Source organism: Antechinus flavipes, chromosome 3 (assembly GCF_016432865.1).
Source record: "Antechinus flavipes isolate AdamAnt ecotype Samford, QLD, Australia chromosome 3, AdamAnt_v2, whole genome shotgun sequence".
Lineage (NCBI taxonomy): Eukaryota > Metazoa > Chordata > Mammalia > Dasyuromorphia > Dasyuridae > Antechinus > Antechinus flavipes.
The window spans coordinates 352,474,655-352,489,791 of record NC_067400.1 but is presented as its reverse complement, the minus strand read 5'-3'; the positions used below and the strand labels follow the sequence as shown (position 1 = coordinate 352,489,791).

At 34.4% G+C, this 15,137-nt stretch overlaps 1 protein-coding gene across 1 annotated transcript; it reads right to left on the bottom strand.

Annotated features, from left to right (window-relative positions):
- Positions 1-3,654: 3,654 nt before the first annotated feature.
- LOC127557236 (lysine-specific demethylase 3A-like) lies at positions 3,655-7,446 on the bottom strand. Its single transcript, XM_051990629.1, has 3 exons — positions 7,432-7,446; positions 4,360-4,749; positions 3,655-3,669 (listed from the first exon to the last, which is right to left on the bottom strand). Exons 1-3 carry the CDS (start codon positions 7,444-7,446, stop codon positions 3,655-3,657), a joined length of 420 nt encoding a protein of 139 aa, XP_051846589.1.
- Between the last annotated feature and the right edge of the window lie 7,691 nt (positions 7,447-15,137).

Below are 15,137 nucleotides of genomic sequence, written 5' to 3'. Positions count from 1 at the left end.
GTTTAAATTTTCTAACATCCTTTTAGACATTTATAATTTTCCCTTTTTAGTCACCTTAGTTAATCTGATAGTTGTGAGGTGGAACCTCAGAATTGTTTTAATTTGCATTTCTCTATTCAAAAGCGATTTAGAGCACTTCTTCCCATACTTTTGTAGAGCTTTGATTTCTTAATCTGAAAACTACCTATTCATATCCTTTGGTCATTTATCAATTGGACAATAGCTTATAGTATGTTATATAAATTTGACTCAGTTCTCTCTATATTTGAGAAATCAAGTCTTTAATAGAGACATTTGCTGTAACTATTGCTTCTTAGCTTTCTGTTTTTCTTCTAATAGTTGCATTGGTTTTGTTTGAGTAAAAACTTTTTAATTAAACATAATCAAAATGATCTATTTTTACATTTCATAATGTCTCTTGTTTGGTCATGAACTTGTAATTTGTACCTCACTTAATTTCTCCCTTAGGAAATTGATGCTATATCACTTGGTAAGCATATATTTAGTATTTTAAAACATTATTGTAGCTTTTTATTTACAAGATATATGCATGGGTAATTTTTCAGCATTGACCCTTGTAAAACCTTCTGTTCCAACTTTTCCCCTCCTTTCCCCACCTCTCCCCCAGATGGAAGGCAGACCAATACATATTAAATATGTTAAAGTAGCATATGTTTAATATTGCTATTATTTTATCATCTATGGAACCTTTTAGCAAGATGTAGTTTACTTAACCCTTTTAATTAGTTCCATTTTTGCTTTTGCTTTGTCTAAGATTAGGATTGCTATTTCTGTTTTTTTTTTTTTTTTTTTTTTTTTTTTACTTCAATGGAATCATAATATATTATATTTCAGTCCTTTACCTTTACTCAGTGTGTATCTCTTTGCTTCAGGTATATTTCTTGTAAACAATATATTGTAGGATTCTAGTTTTTGATCCAATCTCTTATCTGCCTCTATTTTATGAAAGCATTCATCCCATTCATATTCACAGTTATGACCTATCTGTGTATTTTTTTCCATCCTATTTTTCCTCTCTCCATTTCCTTCCTCAACAGTGTTTTGCTTCTGTTTGTGGCCTCCCTTAGAATGCCCTTTTTTATGTTTCCCCCTTTTACTTAATCTCTTCCTCTCCTACTTTTCTGTCAAATAAGATCAATTTCTAAAATCAACTGATTGTGTGTATTTATACCTTCTTTGAATCAATAATGATGAGAGTAAGGTTCAAGTGTAAAAATCCTTCTTGCTATATGAATGGTGGTACAATTTTTAAGAATTACAAGCATAATCTTCCCATGTAAGAATGTAAATAAGCTCTACTGAATCCCTTGTTTTCTTTTCCCTTTTTTTTTTTTTAAGGCTTTTTTTGGGTCTTGATATTGGAAATCAATTTTTTGTTCAGTTCTGGTCTTCTTTCTATGAAAGCTTGAAATCCTTCTATTTCACTGAATGATCATTTCCCCCCTTGAAGTATGCTTAATTTTACCACATAAATGGTTCTTGGTTATAGTCGCAGCTCATTTGCCTTCTAGAATATCATATTCCATGACCTGCTATCCTTTAATGTTGCAGCTGCTAAATTCTTTGTAATCCTGATGGTGGCTCCCTGATATTTGAATTGTTTCTTTCTGGCCACTTTTGAGCTCTTTCATGGGTTCTTTCTGGAATGAAAGCACTTCTTGGGTTTTTTTTTTGGGGGGGGGGAGAAGGGAGGCTCCCCTTAGGTGTTTTGACATTGTTGTGCTCTTCTGAGTTTGTGTCTTGATCTTCCCTATCACAAGAATAACTTTCTATGGTCAGATTTTCTCTGTCTTTCTGTCTCTCCCTCCCTCCCTCCCTCCCCCCCCCCCCCCTCTCTCTCTCTCTCTCTCTCTCTCTCTCTCTTTCTCTCTCTCTCTCCTGAGCTGGAGTCTTAGTGCTGGTATCTAAGTGATTATTAACCCTGGTGGAGTTTTTCTGCATTTCCCCAGAGCCACACTGAAGTATGTGGCAGTTTAGCCATTGTAGACTGCCTGTTTGACCAGGGATATGCTGAAGCACAAGGAGGTCTTGTCACTGGAGGTTGCCTGTTTGCTGGGACTACACTGAGGCATACTGAAACACATGGTGATTCTCAGGGCTGGAGTCTTATCAGTTACCTAGGCTATGCCGAGGCCCATGTGCAGTCCGGGTGGTGTTTGCTCCATTGTGAAGGAGCTCAGAATCTTTCACTGGTTTGCTGAGGTGGGGCTTCCTGCTGACTTCCTGTCCTGCACTGCATTTCCCTTTTGTCCGAGGGAGACAGACTCTTCTTGCTGATCTTCAAATTTCCTGGACTAAAAGATTGCTTCACCCCATCATTTTGCTGGTTCTGCTGTTCCAGGATTTATTTTGGGGCACTGTTTTGTGGTGGTTTGGAGGTAAATATGGGAGAGTTACAGCAATTTACTGCTTACTTCATCATCTTGGCTCCCAAAACTCTTCTTACTATATCTTTGATCAAAACACAAGGACACAGATAGATTTTCTTCTTTTTTTCTTTTTTTGAATTAATTTTTTTTTCTAATTATATGTACAAATAGTATTCAACATTCTTTTTTGTAAGATTTTGAGTTCCAAATTTTTCTCCCTTCCTCCCTTTGCTCATCCTCCCCAAGACAGAAATCAGTCTCATATTATAGGTTATACATATATTTGTGTGCTTCAATCTGCAATCAGACTCCATAATTCTTTCTCTGGAAGTAGATAGCATTTTCCATCACAAGTCTTTTGGAATTGTTTTGGATCATTGTATTGTTGATGATCATCTCATAATACTGCCATTACTGTGTAGAAATGTCCTCATGGTTCTGTTCACTTCCCTCAGTATCAGTCCATCTAAGTCTTTCCAAGTATTTTTTTTTTTTTGAAATCTACCTTTTCATTATTTCTCATAGAACAGTAATATTCCATTTTTACATTCATATACCTCCATTCCCCAATTTATGGGCATTCCCTAATTTCCACTTCTTTGTTATCACAAAAACAGCTGCTATAAAAATTTTTGTACATATAGGTCCTTTTCCCTTTTTTATGACCTTTTTGAGATACAGATTGAGGAGTGTTATTGCTGGATCAAAGGGTAGCACAGTTTTATAGCTATTTGGTCATAGTTCCAAATTACTCTCCAGAATATTTGGATCAGTTCACAACTCCACTGACAATGCATTAATGTTCCAATTTCCTCCAACATTTATCATTTTCCTTTTCAATCATATTAGCCAATTCGATAGGTATGAGGTACCTCAGAGTTGTTTTAATTTGCATTTTCCTAATCAATCATGCAGATTTTTCTACCAAAATACTTTTCTATCAAATCTTTACAGTCCTTCCAATTAATCAGAGTACAAAAAATGAAAGATACCTCCTGTGTGTTGATTACAAAAGAGCATTTAATTTGATTATAGTAAAAATAATCTTAAGGATTCTCTTCCAACAGGTGTCTTTTATACATATGCAATTATTGTTTTAGATTTATTGATATATCAACAGAGATGATTTTTTGACTGATACTAATTTATATTCAGATAAAGTGAAGGGAGATAAATATTTGCCAAAGTTATTTATCACAATCATTCATTATGCTGTTGAGAATTGTTGACAACAATCTTCTTATTCCTATCTCATAGGTGAAAATCAATTCTTGAATACCTATAGAAAATAAGAAACATTATTGCATGGAGCATCTTGATTATCTTACTTTTTCATATTGTCGGTAAGCATTGGTGGGATCGTATAAAGATAATTGAAACTTATGACCAACACTAGTTGCAAAGGATTAAAAAAGAAGACAACAGATAATTCTTAAATTATATAGATCTATTAGTATTTTTATTATGATCTACTGTCATGACTGACAATGAAACCATCTCATTTGGTTTCTAATACTTCATTGCTGATTTGCTATAGCATGAAGAAATGTCATCTACATTCTTATTATTCTAAAAAAATAAAATTAGATAAAGGCAAAGATTCTAATTTTTGATGCTTAAATAAATTGCTTGTAGAAAGTAGCTATATACTTACTTTACTGTTAGATAATAGAGAAATACCTTAAAAGTAAAATTATTCTTAAATTTGTATTTATTTTTTAAAAAATACTTCATTTTATTTTTTTCTTATAGCTTTTTACTGACAGAACATATACATGGGTAATTTTTACAACATTGTCCCTTGCACTTAGTTCTGTTCCAGCTTTTTCCTTCCCTCCCTCCACCCTCTTCCCTAGATGGCAGGCAGTCTCATACATGTTAAAGTATATCTTAGAAACAATATATGTGTGCAGAACTAAACAGTTCTCTTGTTGCACAAGAAAAATTGGATTCAGAAGGTAAAAATAACCTGGGGAAAAATAGGGTCATGATCCGCAGGGTTTTCTTGTCCTTGTTCTTCTGAGACCTTCTTAAGGAAGGATCGGATCTTCTCTGTGTCTTTAGCAGCAAAAATGTGCCAAAGAGCTCCTGGTTTCTCTTTTCCTTCAATAAACCTCTTGACAGTTAGTTCATCACAGTCTCCATCTTGGATAGTTTTAAGTACTTCGTTTTCCTGATCGAGCTGTCCCGTCAGGATGCCCACGTAGATCATGATGTTAGCGGCATCAGATATATCTAGATGAAGATTTGTTGTTCCATACTTCCTGTCTTCTGGCGTGATTAACCCATAAGCATTATACATCTTAGGACCCAGGTCTGGACGAACAAAGTAATTGGGTAATATAATGATCTTCTGGTTCTGCTCATTTCACTTAGCATCAGTTCATGTAAGACTCTCTAAGCCTCTCTGTATTCATCCTGCTGGTCATTTCTTACAGAACAATAATATTCCATAACATTCTTGTACCACAATTTACCCAGCCATTCTCCACTTGATGGGCATCTATTCAATTTCCAATTTCTAGCCACTACACAAAGGACTGCCACAAACATTTTTGATTATGCACTTACTTTTAAACATCGAGTAAACAAAAAAAAATATAGATTTACCACTATTTGTCATTATTTTAAATCATATTACTCTAAATACTAAATAAATCAAATTGCTCTAGGGCAAAATCCTGACTGCACACTTCATGTATCTTATAAATATAATTAAATCATTCTAGCCAAAAGTATTTAACAGACTTGTTAAATGAGACTTTCTCAGAAAATTAGGTCAAGCTTACTTAAAATAAAAGATGATGACCTAACTACCACAGTATCAAGCATTCTCATCTTTGGGGATAGAACTGCACAGAATCTCTACTTTTCTTCAGTGCCCAGGTTAAGTGCCCATCAAGTAACTAGTATATTAGTGACTCCCTTCCTTCCACTTCTATTTTATATTTAGTTATATGTGTATATATCATTTCTCCTAATAGAACACATGCTCCTTAATGCAGAGACTATTTCAACTTGTGTGTGGGAATCCCCAAGGCCTAACACCTTATCTAGCATTTAAATGCTTGTTCATAATTTGATTGCTTATTACTTATATCCTGATAGGAACTTAATACTGTTTGAGGATAGAACCATAGATCTAAAGTTGGAAAGATATTGGAGTCATCTAGTCCAATTCCTTCCTTTTACAGATAAGAAAACAGAATTAGGGACAGAATTAAGAGCCTTTTCTGGTTGTTGTTCAGTTGTTTTAATGCTAACTCTTCATGACTTCATTTGTCATTTTCTTGGCAAAAATAGCTCCTTGTACAGATGAGAAAATTTACAGATGAGAAAATTTTTGACTCGCTCAGGGTCACACACCTAATAAGTGTCTGAAGCTAGATTTGAACTCAGGAAGATGAGTTTTTTCCATCCCAAGCCCAGCACTGTATCCACTATGTCACTCAGCTGCCTGAATTAGGGCCCTTTTCTAAAGTCAAATAGGTAAAAATTGGCAGAGTTAGAATTTGAATCCAAGACTTCTGACCCCCAAATTGGTGATGGTCTACTTTCACAATTATGACCTCACACTTCCTGTGTCCTGATTGTGTGCTCACAGAATAACAGGTGCTCAGAGGTCAAGCAGTATGATTAATTACTAAAAAAGAATACTTCTTCAATATATCCAGTGGATGGTCCTTTAATTTCTCCTTCAAAGACCTCTAGCCATAAGTAATCCACTGTCTGTGACAGCGATTTCATTACACTGATGAAATGTTCTAATTGTGAGGAAGGTTTCATTTTCATTGAAGTCTACCTCTGAAATGTTGACTCATTTTTCCTAGTTATTTACTCTGGAGCAGGAAGAATGTGTCTAAGCCTTATTTATAGTCAGTAATCAAGTCGTTTAGCTTCCAAAATTTCTCTTCTTCTGGCTAAAACTCTCCATTCCTTGAACAATTTTTTTCAGGGTAGGCCTGGTTTTTATTTTTTTAAAATATTTTATTTTCTCCCTTTACCACTTTCTTTTCTGAAAAATAAAAATAAAACACTTACAATAAATATTGATAGTCAAGAAAAAAATCCCCCATGTTATCCATATTTTAAAAATAGGTATCTCACTCAGAAATAGATAGGTGTCTGTCACCTCTCTGGCAGGAAATGAGTAGCATGTTTCTGGAATCTTGGTTGTTTGTTGTGCTGATCAGAATCCTCAATCTTTCATAGCTGATCATGTTATAATGTTGTTCTTATAGTATAAATTGTTCTGGTTCCACTCATTTCACTCTTATCAGTTCATACAAATCTTCCCAGGTATCTTTGCAACCATCTCTTTCATTATTTCTTATGACATTCTTATAGTATTAAATTGCATATTTATACTATAATTTGTTTAGAATTGATTTCCATATGATAAGGTCTTTAGCCTTTCCCCTATTTTGGTTACCCGCCTTTTGAAGGGCTCCAATTTGCCAAGATCTTTAAAGTGTGATGTTAGAACTAAAAACTATATACCACATGTGATCTGATCAAGGTAGAGAACTGATGACCTGTTGCTTCCTTAATTCTAAACATTGTGCCACTCTGGATCTCTTTCTTATGAATTGTCATATGGATATGCTTCCTTTATCTTGTACTTGTACAATTAATATCCACCTTGGAATTTTATCTTAATAGTTCATCATACTCTCTTGTCAAGATCCTTTTGTATCCTGATTTTATCATTCAACCTCTTAACTAGCCCATTTCGTGTCATTTGCAAATTTGATAACCATGCCCCCTTTGAATTCATTACAAATATTATATATATATGTATATGTATATGCATATGTATATGTATATGTATAGGTGTGTATACATAGACATACATAATCACTGATTGATTTAATAGAAAAGGACCAAGATCAAATTCCTGGGCCAGCCTACTAGAGACCTCCATCCCAGTTGACATTTATTTATTAATCACTCTTTGTTGGATTCAGTCATTCATCTAGTACCAAATTCCCTTATAGTACTATCATCAATCTATCATGGTCCCTGGGATATTATGACTGACTTTGTCAAATGCCATGTTGGAGTCTAGGAATAAGATTTCTTTTTATTATTTCTTTTTATTTTTTAATAATAGCTTTTTATTTTCAAAACATACAAAGATAGATTTTAACATTCACCCTTGCAAAATCTTATGTTCCAAATTTTTCTCCCTCACTTCTCCCCACCCTCTCCACTAGATAGCAAATAATTCAATATAGGTTAAACATATGCATTTTTTCTATATATATTTCCACATTTATTATTCTGCACAAGAAAAATCAGATCAAAAAGGGGGAAAATGAGAAAGAAAAAAAAAGCAAGCATACAACAATAAAAAAGGTGAAAATACTATGTTGTGATTCACATCTGTCCCCATAATTCTCTTTCTGGATGCAAATAACTCTCTCCATTACATATCTTTTGGAATTGACCTAAATCACCTTATTGCTGAAAAAAGCAAAGTACATCTTAGTTGATCATCACACAATCGTTTTGTTGCTGTATACAATGTTCTCTTAGTTCTATTTACTACACTCAGCATCTCTTCATGTAAGTCTCTCCAGGCCTCTCTGAAATCATCCTGCTGATCATTTCTTATAGAAAAATAATAAGGAATAACATTTCTACAACATTTTCCTGAAAATTTGTTCAATATGACCTGTTTTTCATGAATACTTTTTCTTACTAATCATTATTCTTCTTTCTAGATTTTCACAAGTCATTCCTTTATTAACATTAAATTCAAATTAACAGTAAGTTCAAAAGTATGTGTTAGAATATGTATGAAGACCCTACCATTTATGAGGCACTGAGATCATTAAAAACCATTGTCAGCGTGGGCAATTCTCTGTTGGATTTGAGCTCAGAACTATGTAAATTGAAATTCAGCATACTCGTCACTATGACACATTTTCTTTGAGGATGATAGTATTTGTAATAATGACATAATCCAGGAGATTGCATTCTACTTGGGGAGGAGAGAGAGAATAAATACATATGTATAGATAAGAATAATACAAGATAGTATTAAATAAAGAGCCATCCATTTTGCTATAGAAGTACATCTGAGAATAAAAAAATAAACATAGAAGTGATAGCATCTAAGTTGAGTTATTGGATAAAGGAAGACAAAGATTCTGAAAGGCCTGTGTTTCAGACATAGGGACCAGCCTATGCAAATGCATGAAAGCATTTAATTTAGGGAACACTTAATAGTCAAATAGACTTAGAATAAAGAGTTTCTGAAGGGAAGTAATACAAAATATGAATACTTGAAAGATAAATTGAGCCCAAGTTATAGAGGGCCTTAAATCCCAGGCTTATTCTAGAGGTATCTTATTGTATCTTATTCTAGAGATAATAAAGAGTGCTGAAGATTATTCAGCAAAGTGACATAGATAAACCCTTAGGTTTAGGGAAAAGGGTGCAGGACCTTAAATTCCAGGCTAAGGAGTTTATATTTTATTCTAGATCCAATAAGGGGCCATTGAAGATTTTTTCAGCAAAGTGATAAAGTATTAAGTTTAGGGAAAAGGGTACAGTATTGTAGTAGATGAAAAGCTATTGGTTTGGAGTCAGAGGCACTGGATTCAGATCTTCCCTTTATTATTACTTATGTAATCTTGAACAGGTAACAACCTATATCAGTTTTTTCTATAAAATGAGGATTTGCATAAGATGGTCTATAGGGTTGCTTTGGATGCTCAATCTACAATTATTTTAGTAGGGCACATGAAGAATGGACTGGAGGAGAGGAGAAACTGGAAGCTGAAAAACTAATTAGGAAGCTATTAAAAAGTTCAGGTGACAGATAATGAGTGAAATGATTTGGGCCTTGGCTAGCCTGCAGTGGTTTCAGTGGAGGTCTGGGCACAGATGTAAGAGATGTTACAGAACTAGATGACAGAAAATGTCAAATGATTGGATGTGGAAAGGGAAAGGAGATGAAAGAGAATGAATATTCAAAGATAACTGAGGTTTTGAACCTGGGTGAATGGGAAGGTGATGGTGTGTTCAACAGAAATAGAGAAGTTTTGAGGAAGAACAGGTTTAGGTGGGGAAGAAAATTATTTTAGTTTTAGACAAGTTGATTTTGGTATTCTTGCAGGATATTCAAGTAATATTCCAGCAGCCAGAAGGAGTTGCAGAATAAGATTTTAAGGTAAAGATTAGGCCTAGATTTCTGGATTTGGGAGGTCTTGTAAAGAGATAAATGAACTAATGGATACAGATGAAACTATTAAGGAAAAGAGTTTAGGGAATAGAAGTTGGCCTAGGATGGGATATCCACATTTAGAATGTGGAAAATGATGGATAACAACAAAAGGAGATTGAGAATTCAGAAGTTTAGAAGGAGAATCAGAAGGAGGAAAAGTCACAGAAATTCAAGAAAGAGTATCTAGGTGAATGGTGTCATCAGTCAGTCAATCAGCTATAGTCAAGGAGCTTGCATTCTAATGGGAAACAACATGAAAATAATTATGTGCATACAAATTATATGCAATATAAATAGAAGATAATATTAGAAAAAACAGGGGGAGTGGAGACAGGAAAGACATCCTATAGAAGATAGAATTCGACTGAATCTTGAAGTCAGTCAGGGGCAGATGTGAGGAGCTACAGTATTCCTGTCATAGGGGAGAGCCAGTGAGGAGGAATGGAAGTGGGGAATGGAGTATTGTGTATGAGGGTAAGCAGATGTAAATGGATTATAGAGTTAATGAATAGGAGTGAAATCTAAAAAGAATTGAAAGTCAGGAAGGAGCTAGGTTGTGAAGGGGACTACCAGGACTGCAGACTGCTTGCAGGAAAAACAAGGAGGTTGGGGATTCAGAAAATGCAGATGCAGAAAATGTCAGTCTAATATGTGTACTCTAATCCTGCTCTCCAAGGCACCCTGCAGGCTATATTTCTCTTCAGGATTCTGGGATATCCTGAGAGGATTTTTGGGATCTCTTTTCTCTGACATCACCTCAAACCCCCATGTTTGTTCATCCATTTTGAGAGAGCAATGACTAACATATTTGATACTGAGTTGCTTGTACATGAGGGTTTTTACTTGGCAAATATAGCAAGAACTAACAAGTCAGGATAATAATTTTCCATATATCACCTGATCTTTGAGAGGAGGATTGGGCTCAATTTGTATATAGTATTGCTCTCACCAAGTTATTGTCCAAAGATGCCAGATAAGTCCTTCTGTTGGGCTGAGATAGGTGACTTATAGACCTTGGCTACTCAGGGCATCAGTGCTATGGTTTCCAACACTCAGATTTCTATGGGCTCACTCAGGCCTTTGAAATTTCCAAAGTTAGCTTTTATTTCAAATACTTAGAATGGAAAAGAATGTTTGAATAAAGTAAAGATCTGGGCTCATTTCTCAGGGGAAGACAGGGTGGAGCTCAGACAGGTGACCTCAGAAAGGAAGGCCCCACAGCCTTTATTATACCTTTTTTATAGCATATTTCTCTTACTGGAGTAGTGTGAACAATTTACTCTCAAGTACAAATACACTAAAGAGATTTTTGGGAGCTTACTCAGACCCTTTTGAAGCTAGTGACAGTCCCAATTACATAGTAAATGAGAAAAAAGCTCCTCCCAACCATGTGACAGGCCAATAAGAACCAATTATTGAATATCCATGCACTTTCCAATTATCACAATTCTCCTTAGCAAGCAGGAGCTCCTTAGAGTGTACTCCACATGAAAATACCATTCTAGCAAGTTGATGGAGTCCTTATATGTGTCAGGCCCCTACACCTCTAAAAATAAAAATAAAATCACTAACCTATAGTTTTAAGAACCAACCTTTTCCTTCTTTTGAAAACTCAGAAAAATATTTGCTTGATTCCAGGTCTGTGCTGCCACTCCCATTCTCCAAATTCAAAAATCATTGACATCAGCCAGTTCTTTCTGGGTTGTAGTTTGTCTGGGCCTGTTAACTTGAGCTCATTAAAAAGAATTAAGTGCTTTCTAATTATCTTTGTACTCCTTGTTTCCTGGTTGCTCATACCCTATTGTTATAGCATTGACCACAGCAGATGTTCAGATACCAAAAAGCATGTGCAGACAGTAGAGATCTGATGACTGCACCAAGCTCTCGCTACTTCTGATCCTGCCTGTTAGCAGCAGAGAAAATTAAGGTGAAGTTTTGGGATGTTGTCAATTAAGAATGTTCGTTCTACTGCAGTTGTAGGAATATATATTTAAGAGAAAAGTGCACTAATAGAGATATTTTCATGGCAAAAGAGATTTGAATGTTGGGCTCTATTATTCCTGGAAAGTTTTCTTGTGTGCTTCTATGTTTCTCTTTGTTGATTTTCATCTTTGTATTCATCTTTGATTAACACTGCTTGAACTCTTATTCAGCCCCAGAGAATAGCAGAAGGTTTTGGGCAGTGATGACTTCGTCAGTTGTTCATTAAAAATCTGTGTCCTTGACCATGGCTTCTGAACCACTCTCTGTTTTTTCACATATCTGTGTAAGGTGAGAAAGGTAATCAGAGAAATTCTTGGTCAACCTGATAATCACATTTCTCTCACCATAGCATGTAGACATTCTCGTTGTGCAGAGGCAGGGAAGTACAACTGTTCATTAACTTTCTTTATAGGCAAGCACAGAGGGGTAGCTACTTGCAACAGAAACTTGACTCAGAATCATAGCTTTAAAATGGCAGGCAACCCCAGCAACTGGACCCAGAGCCTAATTTTTTTTGTCATCTTTAACAAGATACCAATGGAAATATCCATAAGCTTTAAGGAGAGAGATCAAATTGATGATGGAACTTTCCTTATCAACACCCTGTACACCTATGTCAGAGGTTGTGGGACCCTTGTGGTCAGATTGTAGGATGCTGACATCTATATCCTGAGTGCTCACTCACTGTATCCTGACTGTACGTGCACTGTTGCTTTTGGACATCAGCAGAAATGGTTGAATGAGTTGGGTAAAGTGAGAAGTGAAGTATAGATCTTTATTAAGCATGCCAAATGAGAACAGCAAAATGCAATGCTACAAAAAAATGGGGACTACTTATATTTCTACTTGAAATTAGTTAACAGATGTGTAGTGTATGCCTACCATTATCATAGCCATGTATTGGATATCTTTCAAATTAGTTTTCATTTTCAATATAATTCCTTTGCAAAGAGTATTGGGCCTCAAAGGGGCTTCAGAAATCATCCAGTATAGGTGCCTTATTTTGTAGATAAGAAACTTGATGTCCAGAGAAATGAAGTTTTTTACCCATATCAAATAGCTAATGTAATGGCAGACCTGGAATTAGAATACAAGGCTCCTAATTCCCAAATTCAGTGTGCTTTTCACTACAATATGCTGCTTTTCTTTTTTAGTCAGCTAACATGTGTTCATTATGGTCTGTTTCTAGCACTGTGTTAGGTACTATGAGAGATATGGATAATTGGAAAACATGGTCCCAAACCTAAAAAAGCGTGCAAGTTTATAAAGACAAGATTAATCTGAGTCATTGGAAAAAGTAAAAATCATATTATTCACAAGCACTATGTGTGGTGTAAACTATGTGCTAAAGAAATATAGAGAACAGAGAGATCCATGAGAGTGACAGCAATGGGAAAGATTTTATGGAGAATAAAAATATTTCATTTTGGATGATGAAGATGATCTGTAACTATAAAGTGAATAAACTGATTTATATATATAACTTGAAGATACTTTTTTATTGCTTTATAGGAACTCATACCCGTTTTTTTGTGCTTCTCTCCATCTTTAAAATTATAACCTGAGGGCTACTTGATGAGCCATTATCAATTTGGAGGGTAGTTCCTAATGATATGCTATAAAACTCTGTCTTATCCTGCTTAATGTTTTTGTCTACATCACTTACCAAATTTGAATAAAACTGTATATCACAGCAAATAAATTCTATTACAAAAATGAGATCCAAAAAGGTCTTGATAGCTAGAATAATGACTTGAATTAAGAAAATTTATTAGGGATTTGATAATTAATGGTACTCTATCATTACAAGCTTTAGTAATATACTTTTTTTGTTTATTTTGAATAAGTTTTATAGATAATTTGTTTTTATACATCATCATAATTTCCCTTACTATCCTTCTTTTTCTTTCTAGAGAGTCCTCCTATATAACAGATGACATTTTTTTAAACCAAAAGAGAAAAATAAAAAGGGAAAATTTCAGCATAATTGATAAACATACTTAAAATACACATTTGGAAAATATATGCAATTAACAACTTTTATTAAGCACTTAAAATACATATTAAGCACATAAAATACAAATATATGAAGATTAGTTAAAGGAAATAGTCACATTTATCCAGGAAAAATATGATATTTTGAAAAGAATATTGTTCTTTGAAACTTGTGTAACTCAGGTCAGTCTCGTTGTTTCCACTTACTTCCTGCAGAACTCTAGGCAAATCATTTCCCTTCTCTGAGCCTCAATTTCCCAATTTGTAAAATGAGAGGACTTTGGGTTAGATGGCCTTTGAGTTTTCTTCCTATAAACCTTTAATCTTTTATCATTCTCAATGATTGCTATCTTCAAATCACTGAATGGTTGTTAGATGGAAAAAAGGACTGAGTTGATAGATGTGTGTACTAGATTCAGCATTAATGTAGTCTCTGGGAAATAGAGAGTGTCTAGATTGCTAAAAGAGAAGCAAAACTGCTCAAGTTGGAGAATGGAGCAGGTCTAAGATTCAATGCTGATCAGAATATAACTGACCCATGGGTAGTCCTTACAATTCTAGTCTAGATGAAATTGGGAGAGCGACATGTCTCAGATAAAGGAAAGAGGAAAGAAAAGAGAGAAGAAATAAAACTGCATAAGTTTTATGATCACTATATTCTCCGATCAGGCAACTAAGAGGCTCAGTGTAGAGAATGCTGGGCCATTAGGAAGGCTCATCTTGCTGGTTCAAGTCTGCACTCAGACACTAACTGTGTGATCTTGGGCAAGTCACTTTTCCTGTTTGCCTTATTTTTCTCAATGGTAAAATAATCTGGTAAAGGAAATGGCAAATAATTTCATTATCTTTGTGAAGAAAACCTCATAATGGGCCATGAAAAGTCATATGTGACTGAACAACAATAACAACATTTTTCTCTTACCTGCCCTTGATGAGTTTTGATTGAATTCTAGCTACTTGCATTTGTTGGACTCTAGCTATTGGATAAGTGGAGGATAATAATAGATTATAAGATACTTTAAAAGTAAATGTTTATATTGTGCTACAACAAATGATGTGCAGGTAGATTTCAGAAAAAACTTAGAAAGACTTAAATGAACATGATGCAAAGTGAAATGAGCAGAACAAGAAGAAAATTGTACACAATAATAACAATATTGTTGGATGATCAACAATGAATGATTTAGGTTTTTTTTTTTTTTTTTTTTTTAGCAATACAATGATCCAAGACAATTCCAAAGAATGTGTGAGATAGAAAATATTATCCATGTCCAGAGAAAGAACTGAGGGAGTCTGAAGGCAGATTGAAGCATACTATTTTCATTTTATTTTTTATGACTTTTTCTTTTTGATCTGTTTCTTCTTTCACAGCATGGGTAATATGGAAATATGATTGCACATATATATATATATATATATATATATATATATATATATATATATATATATATATATATATACTAAATCAAATTGCTTACCATTTAGGGAGGGAGGAGGAAAAAAGAAATTTGAAACACAAATATTAAATATTAAGT